This window comes from Mastigoproctus giganteus, chromosome 7, assembly GCF_048544385.1.
Source record: "Mastigoproctus giganteus isolate SK-2022 chromosome 7, ASM4854438v1, whole genome shotgun sequence".
Classification (NCBI taxonomy): domain Eukaryota; kingdom Metazoa; phylum Arthropoda; class Arachnida; order Uropygi; family Thelyphonidae; genus Mastigoproctus; species Mastigoproctus giganteus.
The window spans coordinates 106,864,862-106,886,030 of record NC_143581.1 but is presented as its reverse complement, the minus strand read 5'-3'; the positions used below and the strand labels follow the sequence as shown (position 1 = coordinate 106,886,030).

Genomic DNA, 21,169 nt, shown 5'->3' with positions numbered 1-21,169 from the left:
TTTTTACAAAGAAATAAAACACTTTAATTCTGAATTTTTCTAATGTTTTAAATTACAGTGTAATAAATAAATATTAGTTTTACTCCTTTTTTCATTTCCTTTTTCATATTTTCATAATTTTATAATTGACAGTAAGAGTTTTTAATGTTTTGACAAAAAAATTTGAAGGTCACAGAACAATCGTAATTTTTTCACATTGATTATTAAGATTGCTTTGCACAGTCATTTTTATGGTTCCACACTACTGTGCAAAGCAAGGACTGCCTGTACCTGTAGTTTGGAATTGCTGACTCAACTTAACAAATGGCTCTTCTGAAAATGACTTAAAGATTAAGAGTATCCATTGAATAATGAACGTTGATGCTAACTTGATGGCTAGATCTGCCAGAGACTTACTAGTTTATATTTTGTGAGATGCTGGATTTTAGGAATGGTCATGTCTCTTTAGATTTTTTTCTTGAGAACAGCAACTGTCCCATGGTAAATAAAACACACAACCTTGCTTTGTGGCATAAAAGTTGCTAGCTTACATAAAAAAAAGTTTAGCACGCACTTTTTTTGGCTTGATTGAATATTATCATATTTACTTGTTAAAAAAAAAAAAAAAAAAATATATATATATATATATACAGGTTGATTCACTACCAGTGCGACAAACTTGCAGGAGGTGTAGGGGGCACAAAGACGAATCGGGATCACATAGCATTGCAGGGTCCGAAATGCCTTCGTCATGCGGGAGGTCGCGTGAACAAAGAAGCAAAGAAAAAGAACAGAAATTCGTTAGTGAAACAGAAATCATTTTAATGACAAGTTTTACATTGGCAAAAACCATGCTACAGAAGGTGTTCGAAAGTTCGACCAGAAGCAGTCACACAGGCTTCACAGCACCGCCGCATGGAATTCCTAATGTTCTGGAAGATTCCTGGCGTGTCTCGAATCTCCCCGGCAGCTACAGAGATGCGAGCGACGAGGTCTTCAACTGAATCAACGGGGTCTGCATTTGACCCCAGCAGAAGTCCAGGCATGATGGGTCCGGCGATCTAGCAGGCCAATGAACCGGACCACCACGACCTATCCAATGCTGTCCAAATGTAACGTTTAGGTGTTGGCAGACGTCATTGGTGTAATGTGGGGGAACCTCATCATGCTGGATCCACATTGAGCGGCGCAATGACTGAGAAACATGTGCCTCTTCAGTAAGTTCGGGCAGGACTTGCTGTAGAAAGATCAAGTATGCCGTACCGTCCAGACGAGGGGGCAGAAGGTACGGTCCAATGAGGTGGTCTCCAACAATGCCAGTCCAAATATTGACAGAGAAACAGCGTTGATTTGCATGTGTTCGCGTACCATGGGGGTTCTCCAAAGCCCACAAATGGGCGTTATGTTGATTGAAGGTTCTCTCTCTTGTGAAACTTGCCTCATCCGTGAACAATATGGACGCAGCAAATGCGCTGTCTGCCGCACTCTGTTGAAGAAACCAAGTAGCAAAAGTCCTCCGGAGTGGATAATCCGCAGGCTCCAATGATTGGACGCGTTGCGGATGGTATGAACTCATTTGGTTTGTTGACAGTATCCTCCATACAGTGGATTGGGAAATACCCAATCGTTGGCCTATCGCTTGAGTACTCAGATTGCCTTCTGCAAGATGTAGGACATTCTCCTCATTGTCTGGCGTCCTCGTCATTCGCTCTTGATTCATGGTACCTCTCGTGAAACAACCAGTCTCACGTAACCTTCTGTGCACACATGCAAAAATCGTATGAGGAGGAGCACGCCTGTGTGGGAAATGTTCCTGGTACAAGCGCAGAGCGGCATTCCCGTTACAGTCCACAGCTCCATACACGAGGTGCATGTCGGCCAGTTCAACGTTTGAATACTCGTCCATCCTACTGCCTCGGGAACTGGTTGGCAAATGCTGACTTCCAGCGGGATCGCTGTTCACACGACCTCCCGTTCAACGTCCTCTACCGCATGACGAAGGCATTTCGGACCCTGCAATGCTATGTGATTCCGATTCGTCTTTGTGCCCTCTACACCTCCTGCAAGTTTGTCGCACTGGTAGTGAATCACCCTGTATATATATATATATACAGTTGTGTTCCCGTACCCGCTGATTCAGTTATCCGTGGTTAACCACGGGGAAAAAAAATACTAGAGGAATATATTATACATACCCATTTCTGTAATCTCTATACCAGTTTTGCTAGGTCTTCAAAAAGGCCTATGGGGCTGGGTAATTCCATATTGAAATAATTACACTCAAACACCAGCGAAGCAGTTAAAATTTTACTATAAAATAAAATAAATATAATACAAATATCGGTTAAACTAGACTATTACAATAAATACAATAAAATAGGTTAAAACAATTAAAAACAATGCTAAAATCGTTAGTATATTTTAACGATTTTAGCATTGTTTTTAATTGTTTTAACCTATTTTATTGTATTTATTGTAATAGTCTAGTTTAACCGATATTTGTATTATATTTATTTTATTTTATTTTATAGTAAAATTTTAACTGCTTCGCTGGTGTTTGAGTGTAATTATTTCAATACAGTTTTGCTAGGTTAACTTTAGGTTATTACTTGGTGAATAATTTGAAATAATGAGAGTAATTTTTTCATTATCTCATTTATTTTCATTTTCTCATTATTCCAAATGAGAGTAATTTTTTGAATATATGTACTTAATTTTAAATAAACAGGGTGGTTTACATTTACTTATATGACAGCGAACTGTGATAGGAGATCCAAAGCCCTGTGGGTATGTATCAGATTAAAATATTATTGTTCCTCACATCCATATCCTGTGGTGGTCAGTCTGAAAATGTTCAATTTTTTTCACCCTCTTTAGGTATTATGTGTGTAGTACTATTTATTGCGCACACGTACCAGGTTTTATCCGTGGTGTGATGCTCTGCATTCCTGAGCGTAGGCTGGATGTTAAATTAAAGCTTGGGAAAATTGTATATTTTTGCATGTATTATTGTAGGAAGCAGGTACAATATGATATCAATTTTTATATTTATGTTTAATGCATTAAATTAAGCTAAAAATGAGAACTAATAGAAATATATGGAAGTAAATTGACATGATAGATATTAAAATTTTTTTATATATATATACATACATACATAAAGGCAGTCTCGCTTTACAAGTTTTTGCTTTAAGAGTTTTTTTTCCCAAGTATCAAGTATCAACACAGTTGAAAATATGAACATTAATTACAAAAAAGTGAATATTAAACATTTTTTATATTCACTTTTTTGGAATGCGGTATTTATGAATTAATAACTATTCATAAATACCGCATTCCAAACCACGTGCATAGCTATACAATACAGTGCGCGGGCGTCCACAGAGGGGGGCAAACGGGGCACTTGTCCCTCCCTGGGATCGAGTAAAAAATTCCACAAATTATAATTGTAAAAGTGATTGAGATATGTAACCTTACACCCTTGACCATGGTACGCTTTGTCTGCCTTAAAATTTTATTACGGGTTGGCCGGTTTTGGCCCTCGGCAGGGTAACCATAGAACACGTGTTTCATCTATTGCAACAATAAAACAGAGTTCCTGTTTTTGGTTCATTAACTGATATTCCCCAAACTTTACCAGAAGTTTTGGAACATTGCGACTATTTCACTTCTATTAATTTGGCAATAACTATTGGTATGACATTACCTGTTACGACCTGTACCATTGAAAGAAGTTTCAGCACTTTGAGACGTGTGAAAACATGGTTAAGGTGTCCACTATCTCAGAAACTCGCCTATAAGGTTTATGTATGATTAGTGTGCACAGGAAGAAACTAGAAGAGGAAGCGGTAAAGAAGAAATTTATTGAAAATGTCATCAATAGGTTTGCAAGCGATTGATGGAGAATTCAATTCTTATACGATACGTGATTATTGAAATTATTATTATCTATATATATATGAAGTTATGTAAAAGAATATAAGAAATAGAAAAGGAGAAAGAGTGACAGAACAGATTAATGCCATAAAATTTATGATTGTACATTACATCTATCTTTATATAACAATTTTTTAGTTAATTGGAATACCAACTAGATAAATTGGAGAATTTAGCATAAATGTATTAGGGGTGCAAACTATGCTCATTAGTTCAAAGGGCCAAGTTTAGGTAACCTAAGTTGGACTTCTTTGTTGTAACCTATAAATAAACACATAAAATAAAATGATATAAAATAGTAAAATTAAAATGATAATATAGCTAATTATAGATATATGGATACATTGAATGGAACATTAAGGCTAGTTCCACTCAATATATCCCATCAATAATTAGCTGAAGTTTGCCAGATGGCAAATGGCAAACAGAAATGAGTATAGTTTGCATCCCTAATACTTTTATGCTAAATTCTCCAATTTATCTAGTTGTGGTATCATAATTAACTAAAAAAAACTGTTTTTTATATATATATATATATATAACAGTTCTATATTTAACAGGTAATATTTTATGTTTTTTTATTTTAACATTTTAAACGACGTATTATTATGATTCTATATATATATATATATATTAATTCTTGTTTCCTTTATATTGTAAATTTATATACATTATGTATATGTTTTTGTATTGATGCAATACTGTATTCTATAATCTACTTGTTTAATTAAATAATTATTTAAAAAATTAAATAAAAATTTATTGATGTAATTATTTGTCTCCAAGCTTTGCCCCCCCCTGGAAAATTCTCTGTGGACGCCCATGATACAGTGTATCCGCTTTACGATATTAATCAGTTCCAGAGACACCATTGTATCGTTAAAATATCGTAACGTGAACCCAATAACACATTGTTTTTTGGTAATTCGTTTCAAGATCTCGGAAGTTGAAATTTTCGCTGTATAACTAAGCTATTTATCTCTCTAAAATGTCATTTTTAAGGTCACGAGCATGACCTGAAGGCCATATAAAAGGTCGTGAGCATGGTTTGTAAATTGTATTAGTTACCAATTCAAATCATTAAAATGCACTATACTTTCATCGTTGTCGTATGTTCCGTTATAAGAATCAATTTTAAACGCTTTTGTGATATTTTTCTAAAGCACATTTCTCAAAGTCACGACCATAAAACAATTTGCATTTTCCAGTTTATTGGGCTTTTCTGCTACTGCAAGCAATTATAAACAATTTGTAATTGCTTGCAGTTTTAAATGGGTAGTAAACTCGATCTTCTTGCATTTGCAAAAATACCAATAGCTGGAATTGTGTAGATTTTATGTTATTATGGTGAAATGTGTTTCCCCTTTACTGAAATCTTCAATCGTATAAAAAACATAAATAAATTTTCAGAATCTTCACTTTATTCCTTTCATTTTAAGCTTCGTAAACTTGTTACTCCATGCGAATCGTGTTAGTTGTAATTTGTGTGTGCCGAAAATGCTTGTGCATGCAATCGTGAAATTTATAATTAAAAGAGAAGATTATCTTGGAAACAAACCCCCTTTGAAACATTTCTGAAGAAGACAACTCCTTGTGCAACAAACCAACTAGTGCCATGTCAATAATGAGTGATCAACGAGTGTGCATTTAGTCGATGATAATGAAGAATTAACATTCTTTAACATTTGTAAGTCGTAAATAATTTCTGCATTATTATAATTTGCTTGGTTTTACAGGCTACGTTTTCATTTCTTTCGATAAATCAATCATTGTTTAAACATAAACTAATTTCATTGTTGAGAACGTAACCTCTATTTTTAACTTTGTCTGTGGGAAATAAATTCCTGCTTTACGAGTTTTCACTTTACAAGCTTGTGCTAAGAACGAATTAACTCGCAAAGTCAAGAACTACCTGTATATATGAAATCCAGAAATACTTGTAAGAGTGAGATTACCTTTCTCCCCCTCTTACACTTAACGTGGGAGGTTTTTCAAGAAATTATTTGACAGGATTTCAGTACAAGTAATACCTCATATAACACGAGGTTAGTTAGGTTCCTTTAAAATCTCGTGTAGTTCGAAACCGTGTCATACAGGACTTAGAACCAGTATAAAAAGGGGGGTTATGTTCCAAGCACTAGCAAAAATACACCATTTTTTATAACTATCAGAAACTTAATTTTTATTAAAAATAGTAATAACTGAACAAACCTTTTGCATACCATGATACGTATATATCAGATAATGTATGTCGATTTAATTTTCTTCCTCTTCATCGTTGCCAAACACAATCAAACAAGAACATTTTCTCTATTGCAGAATATCTTCAACTTCTGAACTTTCTTCTGCAGCATCTAGATTTCGTTTATCTTCTGCTCTCTTTAAAAAATCATTAATCTGGATTTATTTGCTTTTGCTTAATAGACCTTTGTAAATTTCATGATATGGAGCTAAGCATTTTTGAAGCTCCCTTTTAAACTTTATGCTCTTTTTAGTCGAAGGATCTGCATTCAAAAAATAAAATTCTAATTGCTCGGCTAAGTTTATGCCTCTCTGTATGCTTTTTAGTGTAAAATTTGGTAATTTTCATCTGCACTATCATGCTCTGAATTAATTCGGTTTTTCTCCAATGCCATTTTTACCAAATCCACTTCACCAGCTTTTTTTTTTTCTACCGGTAATTCTTGAACGTCTTCAGTAGTCATATTATCAAAACCTTCCCTTCCCACTAACTTAGCAAGTTCTACTATCGCACCGATTCTGTTTTCTGGCAGTTTGACCATATTTCCTGAATGAACTGACTGGCCATACATTTTTCCAACACATACGAGCAATAAAACTGCGATTCCGATACAGTCCACAATTTAAAAATGTTTCCATGCCTCCATCACTTCAATAGATTCGGAATCAATTTTTTTTCCAAAATCCATTGTAATGATTTTCTGATGTAATGAGTTTTAAAGATAAAATAAAGAAGTTGTATTAGGTGGCAGGAAGATTACTTCAATTTTTGGATGACTTAAATCTTTTGGATGACCTGGTGCATTATTCAATAGTAATAAAACTTTGAAATATAATTTTTTTTCTACAAGTTCAATAGCACAGAACTTAACATGCGGATTTCCCAACAAAATAAAATACGGGGATTTCTCAATATTTTTTTTTTTTTTGCGTAAAGACTTTGCATAGCAAGCCAAAAGTGGGAATTCACAAAAAATAATGGAAATGTTGAAAAATGACATCCAACATAATAGCAGTTTTTTCCCTGCACTAAAGCTCAAAAATACCTAATTATGCGAGTTTTGCCGCAATTATCTAACCATGTTATATAAGTACCGTGTTGTGCGAGGATTGCTGCAATTTATCAATCATGTTAGAGCGAAACCATGTAGAAGTACCGTGTTATATGGGCGCTGCCTGCATTTGGAGTTTAGATCTCACTTGATAAAGGATACTACAGTTCACATCAAAAATCTCTTAGATTTTAATGCTTATAAGACTGATTATTGAGACTCCCTGTTGCTTCGTGGGAAAAGAGACCTGAAACTGTCCAGAGCACAACGGATGAACTGTAGATTTCATTAGATACATTCAAACTGCAACTTTATGCAGGCCTGATATATTCCTTTGGTGCTTATTCTGAGTAGTACTGCTCTGTATGATAACTTCAATTATGAAAGGGTATTGGAACTATAGTACTCCAGTAATGTGAGTAAGGGCAGAAGGGAAATTGGATAACTGTACTTAAAAACACTACAGGTGCTGAATATATGCATTATGTTCCATTAATAATTTCCAGTTTTTTTCTGATTGCATATTTCCTACACCACATGTTGTTATTGTGTATTTGCAACATATAAAATCATTAATTTTGCAAGACATTCAATACTAGTTCACGGTATAGTACAGTCAGTCCTCGTATAACTCGTGTTTACACTACACGAATTCAATCATACACAATTTATAAATAGGGGAACAATAGCATATATACCACAAACCGAATTTGCTTATGCACTATTCACCTTTGTGTTTACAAGAAATGGCAATCGAATGCGGAATCGCCCCAACCGAACGCAACACAAAAGGAATGAAGAGAAGATTCTGAAAATGTATTTATGTTTTTTATAACAGTGAAGGGGAAACACATCTCACCATAATAACGTAAAAACCCACACAATTCCAGCTATCGATATTATCGCAAATGCAATTAGATCGAGTTTACCAGTTTATAACAGATTCCACTAGCAGAATGCAACTAGAAATTGTTTTATGGTAGTAACCCCTAGAAATGTGCTTCAGTAAAATGTGAGCTAGTGAGGTGTTCATAGTGTGTCTCTGCCTTTACGGTGTTGTTTATTTAGTTGCTACACATGCGCAGCTTTGTTTATGTGTGTCAAGCGTGCCTCCTCATTTTGTAATTGTGCTTTATTCCCTAAAAATGAGAAAAATACTTAAAAGGTGTGAAAAGGAAGCGTCCTGGTGAAGACACTACAGATTCAGAGAGAAAAAGAAAAGCAATATTGATAAATAAAGGTGGACTGAGTCAAAAATTCTTACCCGGGAAAATTTATAGTGGCTTCATACTAGCATTTATGGCCAAAATCACACTGGCCTCCGGTCTACCGGGCCTGTCGATAGAGAAAAAAATATGAAATTGTGAAATTCTTTGAGCGAAATGAAAGACCATGTGATATTGCATGTGCTACAGGCCTAAATGAGGCAACGCCGAGAATTACAAAGAATGCAGAGAAAATAAAAACAACTTTCATAGCAGGAACAACTCAAAGTGTAATTAAAATCCATTAGATTAAGACACAAAGAATTGGAAGAGATGGAATGACTGTCATCTGTTTGGATAGAAAATCAAACAAAAACCAAGTTTGCTTATGATAGAAGCAAAAGCATTAGCAATATTTTATTACGTAATAGTCGTAATAAAATACATAAGTATTTTATTACGATAATTTATTGTGTTTGGTTACAAATGTGTGTTCGATCTTGGGTGGTCGGCGCCTAACCCTATTTTTCCCATAGGGCCTGTTGTTTATATTACACGAGGGTTTCTAGGAACACAACTATCGTGCTATACGAGGACTGACTGTACTTAGTAGTAGAGTGTTATTTGTTTAGTTTTTAAAGCGATTTGATTGCTGAAATCATGTCACACTAATACCTTATATTAAAAAATACTGGAGGTAGCATTCAAACTTGTGACATTTATTTCTTAGGCAAGTACACTCACAGGAATAATCCAGCAGTACAGATTAACATTTTGGCTTATGCTGGTCACTGTTGTTCTTTGGCAATTATAGGGATTATAGCCGTATTGTCTAACAAGAATAACAAATTACTCCTGAATACTTATTCCTGAATACTCTAGATTTTCCAGGATAGATGGTAAAAAACAAATCGCGGATAATCGATTTCCCAGTTAATCCAAAAATACAGAAGTCCACGACATACGTAAGCTAAGACGTAACTTCCTACTTCATCGAGTTTTACGTAACTCGGGAATGACTAATAACGAATTGCTACTATATTATGATTGACAAATCTGAATTCAGCGCATTACTTTGTCAGTCTTTCACCATTTTCATACATTCTTATTAGTTTAATTTTCTAATCCAAATCGGTAATTTTCCTTTTCTTGGTAGATTTACTAGTACCACTGTTACTTATTCTCTTAGTCGGCACCATGATAACTATCAAAATGAAATTTTCTGTAAAGAACTTCACAGGGTTAAGGCGAAATCTCACTATTATCACCCCGCACAAGCTCATTTTACTAAAGCACATTTCTGGAGGTCACTACTATAAAACAATAAAAACAAATTGCATTTTCTATGTTATTTGGGCTTTTCTCTTCATGCATCTAATTATAAACGGATAGTAAACTTACTAAATTTACGAAAATAATGATAGCTGGAATTATGTGGGTTTTTACGTTATTATGGTGAAATGTGTGTCCCCTTCACTGAAATCTTCAATCATATGAAAAAAAAAAACCATAAATAAATTATAAGAATCTTCTCTTCTTTCCTATTTTTTGCTTGTTACGCTGTGCCTCATTTGTGCGTGCCGTGATCATCGTTATTGATTGTTTATTATTATTTTTTTTTTAAATTTTACATCCTAAAAAAAAATAGTGAAAAAAAATTTATGTAGTTGCGTGCGTAAGTTGGGGACTTACTGTAACGAAAAATGTTTGGCAATCTACGTAAAAAATATGCGATAGATAAAAAACGAAAAAATTTACAACGTACCACTCACGTGTCCAATACAATGCTGCATATGGTTTGGTCACCAACATTATAATACTTCGTTCAAGATTTTAACAGATGCACCGTTTTCAAACTTTTGAACAATTTCAAGTTTTTGTTTAACTGAAAGCGTATAACTCTCACGTTTACCCATCATTTTTGCGATTTCTAAAACGAAAAAAAAAAAATTTCAACTTCCCTAACATAACGAGACAAAATTTGTCTTTTTGCGGTGCAAAAAGACAACAATCGACACAATGCACTAAAACAAACTAAACATTTGTTCTCTTTTTTTAAATTTTTATTTTTGAGTGGTGGGTGTGAAGACAGCGGGGTTGCAAGATAATGTGGGTTACACTAAGATCCCAATGACGACTTATAATGCTGCTTCTTGTCGCATATTTACGCCTTGCAAAACATCTGTTTATAAATACTGTATTCTAGTCATTACTTGAATTTTATGATATTTTTTATTTTTTATTTGGAGTCTTGAAGTGTCCCAGTTAATCGAGAGTCTGCTGTATATATATATACGTATATCATATTAATATATTGTGAAGAAGGTTATGGTATTATAATTGTATTACCATATATATACTTAGACGGATCTATGGAAAATGCATAGTGTATATATATATATATATATATATACACAGAAGGAAAATATGTCTTATTGTTGCATAGCCACAATTCAGGTGACTTCATCTGGGGTCAACCATCCAAATTGAAAGTAAAATGACGATAATGGGTTCTCTGTTTCTGTGATGATTAACTTACACCATACCACAAATTTAAACAGATACACCAACCGTTTAAAACTGATTTAATAATAAAATAAAATGATACAAAAGTCTGTAAAATAATATTTACAAAAATTGATTATTTACAAAAAACTAGTTTAAGACAAAAATAAAATAAGTAAATACGTTCAAATGCATTAAAGTATAAATTTAAAAGCAATTAAAACACTATTGAAGCTTTCGGAGGTGTCTGCCTCCTTCCTAAGCAATAATGAAACTTAAGCGACACATCCTTAAATACCAGGTTCACGGCATACGTGGATGACCAGGCACATACTCGGTATTCCTTTCACGTGTACCAGAACTGGAAGTGGCCTGGGGGCATGGAAAACTAAAACTGGCAAAAACTCTGGCAAAAAGGGGTTTATCTCTGTCAAAAACCACCACCTCAAAAAGGGGGTGAAGTCGTACTCCCTTATCTATTCATGCTATTGTTGCCAGAGGATCCAATCCACAGACTTTCCAGCCACTTGCAGTCCCAGAATCTATGCGCCCGGTCAAGGATGACAGCGTTGTCGGGGGAGACCCGGTGTTATTTTTCCCAATAGTGCTCGGCAATGGCGGATTTATTGAGCTCTGCAGTCTGTATCGCTCTTGAATGTTCCCCCAGACGGTCCTTAAGACGCTGTCCTGTCTCCCCCACGTAACATTCCCCACAATCCGGGCATGTGATCTCATATACGACCCCACTACTAGAATCCCTAGCAATGGGGGTCTTTGACCTGGGGCACTACTGTGTGCAACCTCCGGCCCGGGAGCTGCACACAGCGTGTCTGAAAGTCGCGAAGCATCCTCACAATGCGATCTGACAGGCCCGGATAGTAGGGAACATACACTGTGGTAAGTGGTACAGGTGGAACTACCCGATTGGACTCTTCCTCTCTATTGTATTTATCAATGACCCTCTGGGGGTAACCGCACCTCATAAGATCCGTCGTAATTTGCCTAATTTCCTTCTCCCCCTCCTCAGAGGTGCTGCAATGTGTCCTCACCCTACCCAGAAGTGCTCTGGCCACACTATTTTTATGTTGGGCAGTCTGTGCCGACCTATAATGTGTATACTGGCCCCTACACATTGGTTTCCTATAAACCTTGGTTCTAAGTCTGGGGCCTTCCCTATACACCATTATATCCAGAAATGGGAGGGTTGTCATCTGTTTCTACCTCAGAGGTAAATTTTATAAAGGGGGGGAAAAACCATTGAGAAACGAGACCACATCTTCCTCTCTCCCCTTCTTTACAATAGTGAACGTTTCATCAACATATCGTTTCCATTTACGCATAGGGGAACTCCAATCTCGCAAAAACCCTATTCTCTAATTCCTCCATAGCCAGATTTGCAACAATGGCACTGATTGGAGAACCCATGGCTGTGCCATGAACCTGTTTATACATCACTCCTTGGAAAACCAAGGTTGTACTAGAAAGACATAATTCAACAGCACAACATATATCATCTATGTTTAGGTGGGATCTAGCACTTAAGGTATCATCCTTCTGTAAAGCCAATTTCACACATTCTACCCCATGTGCTATGGGGATACATGTGAATAATGATACCACATCCAATGACATCATCATCTCGTCCACCTCTATATCTTGACTCCTTACAAAGTTCACAAATTCCACACTATTTCCAATGATCAACATGGACCGACCCACAACAGGAGATATCAGCTGCGCCAGATATTTAGATAGAGCATACGTAGGGCTACCAATGAAGGAAACTATGGGCCATAATGGAACATTCTCCTTGTGCATCTTGGGTAACCCATAAAATCTGGGCAGCCGACACCCTGTTGCATGCATGGACCAATACTGGTCCTTTGAAATCTTTTCCATTTTTAGCTAGGAAAGTAGCATCTTATTTACACACTGTTCTAAGCCAAACAAGGGGTTTCTATGGATATCTTGTAAGTACCTATCACCTAATACGTCTAACACTTTCTTGTGCTAATCTTCCTTGCTTAATACCACCGTTGATCTGCCTTTGTCTGCTGGTAGGATTATAATGTCTTCGTCCCATTTAAGTTCTTCTAGCGCTTTCTTCTGTTTCAGGGTAAGATTTGGAGCAACCATTTTTGCCTGGCCCAGTATGGAAACAGCTTTAACACGAATTTGATTGGCAATATGGTCAGGTAATTTGCTAATTGCCCTCTCAATGCCCATGGATCTTTCGGTAATTGGAGGTTTGGGGACCAGATTTTATTTTATTCTGTTCTGCTTTATGTTGACTATCAATAATCATCTTATAATTTAAAAGAGCAGTATGACTTATCAATTAAAAAAAAAAACACATCTCTTTTTTAACAGCAAATTACTTTAGACTTTTTTGTTGTGAATTGGTTACTCAGTCTTCTTTAAACTTTTCTTGGCTAAGGTAAAGAAAGCCAACACAAGAACGACGAGAAACGTCGGATAATTAGTTTCCCAATACCGGACACTAGCGCTGCTCACTCGGTAAACAGGTGGTAGGTGTTATCGGTCTGGAGCCGAAATCGAGAAGGATATATTGATAGACAGGTAGGTGTGGCAAACGATGAAATGATTGGTGGTGGGCTTGACAGAGGACAAGCTACTGTGTAGTCATTGGTTGGCATTATAATGTTTATTTATGAGTAAAGAACGGTGCATAATAGTTTTGTAATGAATGGTAAACAAGTAATAGTAGCGATGAATCTTTTAAATACGGAAGAAATTTGTAAGGAAAATAAAACATTGGTTGATTTTTTGATGAAAACTAAATTAATAAAAGTTTCATTATGTTCATTTTTATATTCTTCGTTATGTTTTTTTCTCATTATTAAAAGCAGATTTTTGGAGTTCATGAGCGTTTTTACTATACTGTTGATTTAGGTTTGGTTACTAAAAAAAAGGAAAAGGTTTCCTTATATTTAATGACCTAACCTTAAACATTAGGTTAGGAAATAATATAAGAAAAGAAAGAAAGACTCTCTCTCTCTCTCTCTATATATATATATATATATATATATATATACTAAATAGATACGTTATAGTGTAAAGTTAATATCTTTAAAGTTTGAAAATCCATATAGCCATAGTCCTGCCATATCTCCAGTATACATGAAAACCAAAATATAAATCATATTAAGTAAATTAATAAAATAATAAAATAATAAGCCCAACACAGGAAAATTATTTTGCAAGGAACTTTGTCGAGGGCTAAACCCTTACAAAATAACCAACCCATGCTAGACTTATTATTTTATTATTATTTTATTTTATTATTTTATTATTTTATTATTTTATTATTTTATTAATTTACTTAATATGATTTATATTTTGGTTTTCATGTATACTGGAGATATGGCAGGACTATGGCTATATGGATTTTCAAACTTTAAAGATATTAACTTTACACTATAACGTATCTATTTAGTATATACATAACGTCCGATGTAATGTTCGATCGTTTGATGGCATTAATTGGGTGTTCTATATATTACACTTTAACTATATTACACTTTAACTATAATTTTACATCTTTACAACCTAAACTCAGTAATTTTATGGATGCTTTATTAATTAGGAGTTTGCCTTTGTATTGACTGGTCTGCAAGGATTATCGTTATCGTTATCTAATTAAATTTCTACATGCTTATTTTGTAAGGGTTTAGCCCTCGACAAAGTTCCTTGCAAAATAATTTTCCTGTGTTGGGCTTATTATTTTATTATTTTATTAATTTACTTAATATGATTTATATTTTGGTTTTCATGTATACTGGAGATATGGCAGGACTATGGCTATATGGATTTTCAAACTTTAAAGATATTAACTTTACACTATAACGTATCTATTTAGTATATACATAACGTCCGATGTAATGTTCGATCGTTTGATGGCATTAATTGGGTGTTCTATATATTACACTTTAACTATATTACACTTTAACTATAATTTTACATCTTTACAACCTAAACTCAGTAATTTTATGGATGCTTTATATATATATATATATATAGTGAATAGCTATTGAGGTGTTGATTGACATAATGATACTTGTGTATCCGCACAAGTGTCTGTAAAAATAAAAGTACAGTAATAAAAAAATATTTTGTTAATAAACAATTTATGCGCTAGTCATCCAAGAAAAAAAGGTTAGGTCACGCCCTCCATTTCGGGAGGGGTACAAGCTTCCATGGGATTCAAGTGGAGGTAACCTGACCTTTTTTCACCATTATGGAAAGCGTTCATTAGGACAAGTTACCATTAGTGCTTCTGAGTGCTACTAAAATGATACTAACCTGATGTTGTTGTGTGTTGTGTTCGTGCACCAATCAGCACATCGTTTGCCACACCTACTGTCAATCAATATATAGTTCTCGACTTTGCTCCAGACTGATAACACCTACCGTCTGTTTACCGGGCGAGCAGCGCTAGAGTGGCGTATGGGAAACTAATTTTCCGTGTAAGTTATCCGAGGTTTCTCGTCTTTCTCGTGTTGGCTTTCTTTACCTTCGCCCTTTTCTTTCTTTTTTTTTTTTTTTTTTTTTTCCTTTTTGAACTTGTTTTGCTTGACCATTTTGATGTACTTAAAAAAAAATGAGCTTCAGAAACTTCCATCAATAACAAAGAGTTTATATGCAGCATTATTGGTGGAAGTAATTCTTTAGGAAAGATATCATTATTTTTTCTATTTCTGATAATGCTTGCCATTACAGAATTAAAGATTTCCTACCTTGGTTTTACTTCCTTTTAAAGTATTCCATATATGCCTGTTATCTATATATTAATACAGAAGCTGTTTTCTTGAGGCGGCCATTGTTAGCAATAGGCCTAACTGATCGGGCCAAAAGTGGTCTCAAATTGAAGATATTTCTACCTAGTTGTGCAGAAAAATGGGAAAATATAAAAATTGTGAATAGTTTTATTTTGCGGAACAGGCCAGAAACTCCGTAAAATACAATAATTTTGCAATAATTAATCATTCTCTCTTACAGATCGAATTGCAAATATAATTTAAATATTAAAAAAATTGCATTAGTGGTGAATAAAAAGAAAAAAATATCCTATATTATATGTAGAACCATTTCATTAGCTATGCAGCAGTGATAGTCGTGCTCATTAGGGTGAGTGAGTAGCACACTTATTTGGCTCTCTAAGCGCCAAATAAGTGTCTGTAAAAATATTACAGACACTTATATGTAATATTTAATGTGTATATAATTTAATATGTATATAATTGCATTGCACTATGGGTTAGCTGATTCCTGCCACTTTCTGAAATTGGGATAGATGGAGCGTGGAGTTTTTGTTAGTAGAGGGTTGCATTTGTGCTTCCCTTTTTTTAATAATCAAAAAATAGGCTGTTGTTGGAAGGTGGGGCATAAAAGGGGAGAAGACAGAAAAATTGAAAAAAGTGTAAAGACCCTCAGGGTCTACCACACTGGGGGTTTCCCCAACTTACTGTTTATGTCATTGTGGTGTTTATCAGATTCTGTAAAGGCCAGATGTGAAAACTGGACAGTTATCTATATATTAACATGGAAACCATTTTCTTGAGACGTGAACGATAAGCCTAACCGATCGGGCTGAAAGTGGTCACAAATTGAAGATATTTCTTCTTAGGTGTGCATTCGATGCGTACTGGCTTACCAGCACATGACAAAACACAGATTACATTTCTTTTGGAAGCTAGAGAAAAACTCTTCTACCAATTGCCATGTCCCTACCCTCATGGACAGGATTCAGGCTGGCAGTAGTATAGTTACGGTTTTCGGGGTTTGCACATCCAGGGTCCTGAGCTGGATATCATCATTCTTCTCTTTCTTGGTGATTCCCTACTTTTGACTCTCTCTCTCTCTCTCAGGGTAACTCGGGGAATTTTTTTTTTTTTTGGCTGGTGCAGCATAAGCCTTAGGCTTCCTTGCACCATATGGCTAATAATAATAATTGCAAAATTTTTGCAGCAGGTACTAGTTTATCTTTATTGGGATTCTTTAATCAATAGCAGTATTCTTCTCTTTAGCCTATGAGATATTGTTCTATTTTCAGCTGATGATCCTTTAAATCAGCGGTTCCCAACCTTTTTTGACTCGCAAACCCCTTTCAACATAATATTTTTATGTGAACTGCTAAGCCTATATTCTCTGAAATCATATAATATTAATGAATTTTTATTATAAAATATTTCCAGTACTACGTTTTTATAAGCAACATGCATAATAATAAAAATTATTATTAAGTATTATTTATATTGTACTTTGTAAAGTAGTTATTAATCAGTCCAAACAGGTTTTGAACAGGCTAAGAGTAGAAAAATTGCTTCTTGTCCAAATGGTAGCTGAGCATTCTGGTCTCTTGCCAAAGCTACTGGCACAATTTTTGCCCATCTCTGTTCCCACTCTGACAAAACCAGATGGTTTTGTTGCCACATCAGCCAAAGATAAAGCTGACCTGCTAGCATCCTATTTTTATTCCAACTTGTGTATTGGTGATCTTGGTAAATCACCTCAAACCATTCCCAGTACATTCAATTCAATGCCTCCTGTGGTCTTCAGTCAAAAAGGATGTCAGAAGGATTTTGATGAATCTGAGGCTAAGAAAGCTCCAGGTCCTGGTGGTATTTCTCCGCTTGTTCTCAAAACCTGTTCCCCTGAATTTACTCCTATTTTGTGTCATCTTTTTTCACTTTCTTATTCCAAAGGTGTTTTTCCTTCTGCTTGGAAATTTGCTCATATCCAATATCTTCTTTCATTTTTTCAACCTTCAACCCATGCACGGTACTAAGTACTACAGGTTCTATAAAAAGAAAAAAAGTACCTATACATAACAATGATCCTTGAGAATGAAAAAAAAATCTAGCATGAAAACAGATTTATTTAACATGATATACTGTAAGATAGTAAATTAATTATAAGGAATTGTGGGATATGTTGCTTCTTTCTTTGGCAATTCTTTACTTTACTTTATTGTTTATTATTAGTTATATTTTCTAGTTTACAATAATGTACCTATGAAAATCTAAGCAGATGCCATTACAGAATTTTTAGTGCAAACCCCCAGGGGTTCGCAAACCACTGGCTGGGAACCGCTGTTTTAAATCATGCAGATTCATATTAAAAATTTCCCACAATATGTAAGTTAGCATATTGTATTCACTTCTTTAATTTTTGCTATCTTTAACTAATGCAGAGTCACTTTACTTTTGAATCTAGTTATCAAAGTACTCAACTTAGTAACTTAAATTTGGCAAGGTTACTTTTTGCTATTTTTTACATTGGAGCACCAACTTCATAAGCTACAAGCATTCTCTCCCAGCAACTGGTAACCAAGTGAAGCACACATTCGCTACTGCATGTGTCATCATTAACATTGTGTGGCACAAATTGTAATCTAGTTCTTTAACATTACAATTAAAGTTTTCTGTACATAATGGTGAATATATTACATGGATTTAGATTAAAGAATAACATTGCAACAATATATATATATATATATATATATATATATATATTGATTTAACAAAGTAACATAAAGAAAACATTCTTACCCCCCCCCTTTTGTTGCTTTCTTTTTTATAACATAGAAAGCTTAAAAAATAAATAAAAATAGTAATGAGAGAATATATTTCAGTTCAATATATAAGAAATGTTTTAGGAGTTTCTGTGGTATACTGCCCTTCCTTAGGCATGTATTACTCATAACCCAAAGACATGAGTAAAGTGTATTTCACATTTTATTTCAAATTTTAATGTGGAAAGAATAAAAAATAAATAAAATAAAGTTTGGTTTTAGGTTCCAGTTATCAGCAGACCTTATAGAGCATCCTGGTAATGAACTTTTTACTTTCTGAAAGTGTAGAATACAAGGAGAAATACTGTTTGCACCTAAAATAAATCATTTCCATCTGTATCTGAGTACTTTCCCTGCTCTTAATCTGAAATTATTAGCTCTTGTTTTTTTATGATATTCTTTAATACATTTTCATCTTATGGAAATTATTATTATGAAATGTGTATGTATTATATTATATATATTTATTTATTTCTCTTTTAGATATTTAAAAAATTTGGGCGAACTGAAATGTAAAACTGAAGAGAATTGGGTTAATCTTGGTCATGGATTCTTGAGTATGAACAATGATTCTGTAGCAAAACATGGGCCAATATCTTGTAGTCTCGTATACCTACAAAGAATTGATGATTTCAGTGTAGAAAAAAGTAATCCTGTTTTATTTACTTCAGAAATGCAGAAACATAAATTACAAGGAGATTTTTTCGAAATTGAATGTACGGGAAAAGATGGTGAAATATGGACCAGTGTCATGGCTGGTATTCAACGTAACGAATCTGTTATCCATAAACTAGAAGGTTCAGAATTGCCTAGCAATTCAATGCTATTAAATGTGCTAATCTTTGGATTGGATTCCATGTCCCGTCTACATTATATAAGAAAACTTCCAAAGACATATAATTACCTGACAGCAGTATTGAATGCTACTGTATTACAAGGCTATAATATTGTTGGTGATGGAACCCCACAAGCTCTTATTCCTATGCTTACAGGATTTACGGAACGAGAACTTCCAGAAACTAGAAAAAGAATGAAAAATGCAAATTATGTCAACATTTACCCATTTGCTTGGAAGAACTTTTCTTCTAGAGGCTATGTGACTGCCTTTGCAGAGGATTTGCCATCCACAGGAATTTTCACATATAGATTAAAAGGTTTTGATGAACAGCCGACTGATCATTACATGCGAACATTTTATATGCAAGCTACGAAAATCTTTGCTGATCAGCCAAAATTATGTCTTGGTAATGTGCCACGACACCAGGTGAGTTTTAGACAATGAGATTTTTGCATTTACATATATATATAAAATTTTATATACAGCAACTCCTGTTATAATGCTCCTCTCTTCTGGCCCCCAAAGTCAATCCCATGAAGTACCATGCATTTTTTAACATCTATAGTGCTTCCATTTAAAATGCTTGTGTTTTAAAAATGTTTTTGATTTGCATATCAACCATTGCAACAAATACTGAAAATTCAATATTATCTACCTGTATGTTGAAAAAATATGAAAAATTGCCTCCAAAAGGGCAATTCTGCTTTCCTGGTTATAATGCGCTTTAGTCCCTTCAAAAGCAGCACTATAAAAGGAGTTTACTGTATTAAAGTAATACAGTAAAATCTCGTTAATACAAACTCGGTTTATACAAAGTACTCGTTTATATGAAGCTCATACCATTTCCCTGCAAAAGGATAGGCTTTTCTATGTAAATATATTCGTTTATTACAAAATTCAGTTAATATATATTACAAAGTTCTTTTTCACCCTGTGAAAAATAAATATTGTCATTTTGTATGTTTAATACAAATCTTGGAGAGCGATCCGATTATTGCCCCCAGCCACCCTACTTTCCGAAGGATGGCATTGACTTGTTAGAAATTTAGTTTTGTGTAAACAAAAGCAGTTTTATGGTAGCTACATCAAGTGCATTCTGAAAAACATCTTTCTGAAGGATGAGTTGTTAAATTAACAAAAGAATAAAAAGTTTTTCTAAGTTGTTTACAATCCCTCGCTCCCCATGGGAATAAGGTCAGTTGCAATTGTTACCCCAGTTCAAAGAGTCTTTTGCTATCGTATACAGCAATCTATTTTTGGGCTATTTTATCTGAGCTGATGTCTTTTTTGAAACTGGTGTCTTTAAATTCATTTTAAATTTGTTTTTATTAAATCTTATCTAGCAGTGCTAAGCCGACAAAATGTAAACGGACGGAATTAAGCTTGGAAATTAAGCTAAAAATTATACAAGAGGCTGATAGGATGGAAAGAAGCAAAATGGATATTGCAAAGGAATATAACATCCCTTTACCTATTTTATCTACAATACTGAAAAACCAAAAAAGACTTGAAGAAGTGGGTGACACTGGAGCAGCAATGAAAAACAGGAAACAAATTTGTGGTGCAAAATGTGAGGAGCTTGAAACAAAACTTTTCGAGTGGTACCAACAAATGCGTGCATCTAATTTGCCAATATCAGGTCTGATTTTGCAAGAAAAGGCAAATTATCTAGCTCAGCAACATGGGATTAGCGACTTCAAATGCAGCAGCGGCTGGCTCCAAAGATTTAAAGACAGGAATGAGTCTGGATTAGTAGACAAAGAAAAGGCTACAGACTGGTTGTGTTCTGTACAGTCCATTCTTGAAAAATATGTGGCAA

At 34.5% G+C, this 21,169-nt stretch overlaps 1 protein-coding gene across 2 annotated transcripts in view; it reads left to right on the top strand.

Moving 5' to 3' along the window:
• Window positions 1-21,169, top strand: part of LOC150083135 (uncharacterized) — a 122,744-nt gene that overhangs the window by 29,373 nt on the left and 72,202 nt on the right. For both annotated transcript variants that reach the window (XM_090377068.1, XM_090377067.1), the window contains one exon: window positions 18,996-19,776. In XM_090377068.1, coding sequence (XP_090233194.1) covers window positions 18,996-19,776 — 781 coding nt within the window. The remainder of the gene's footprint in view (window positions 1-18,995; window positions 19,777-21,169) is intronic.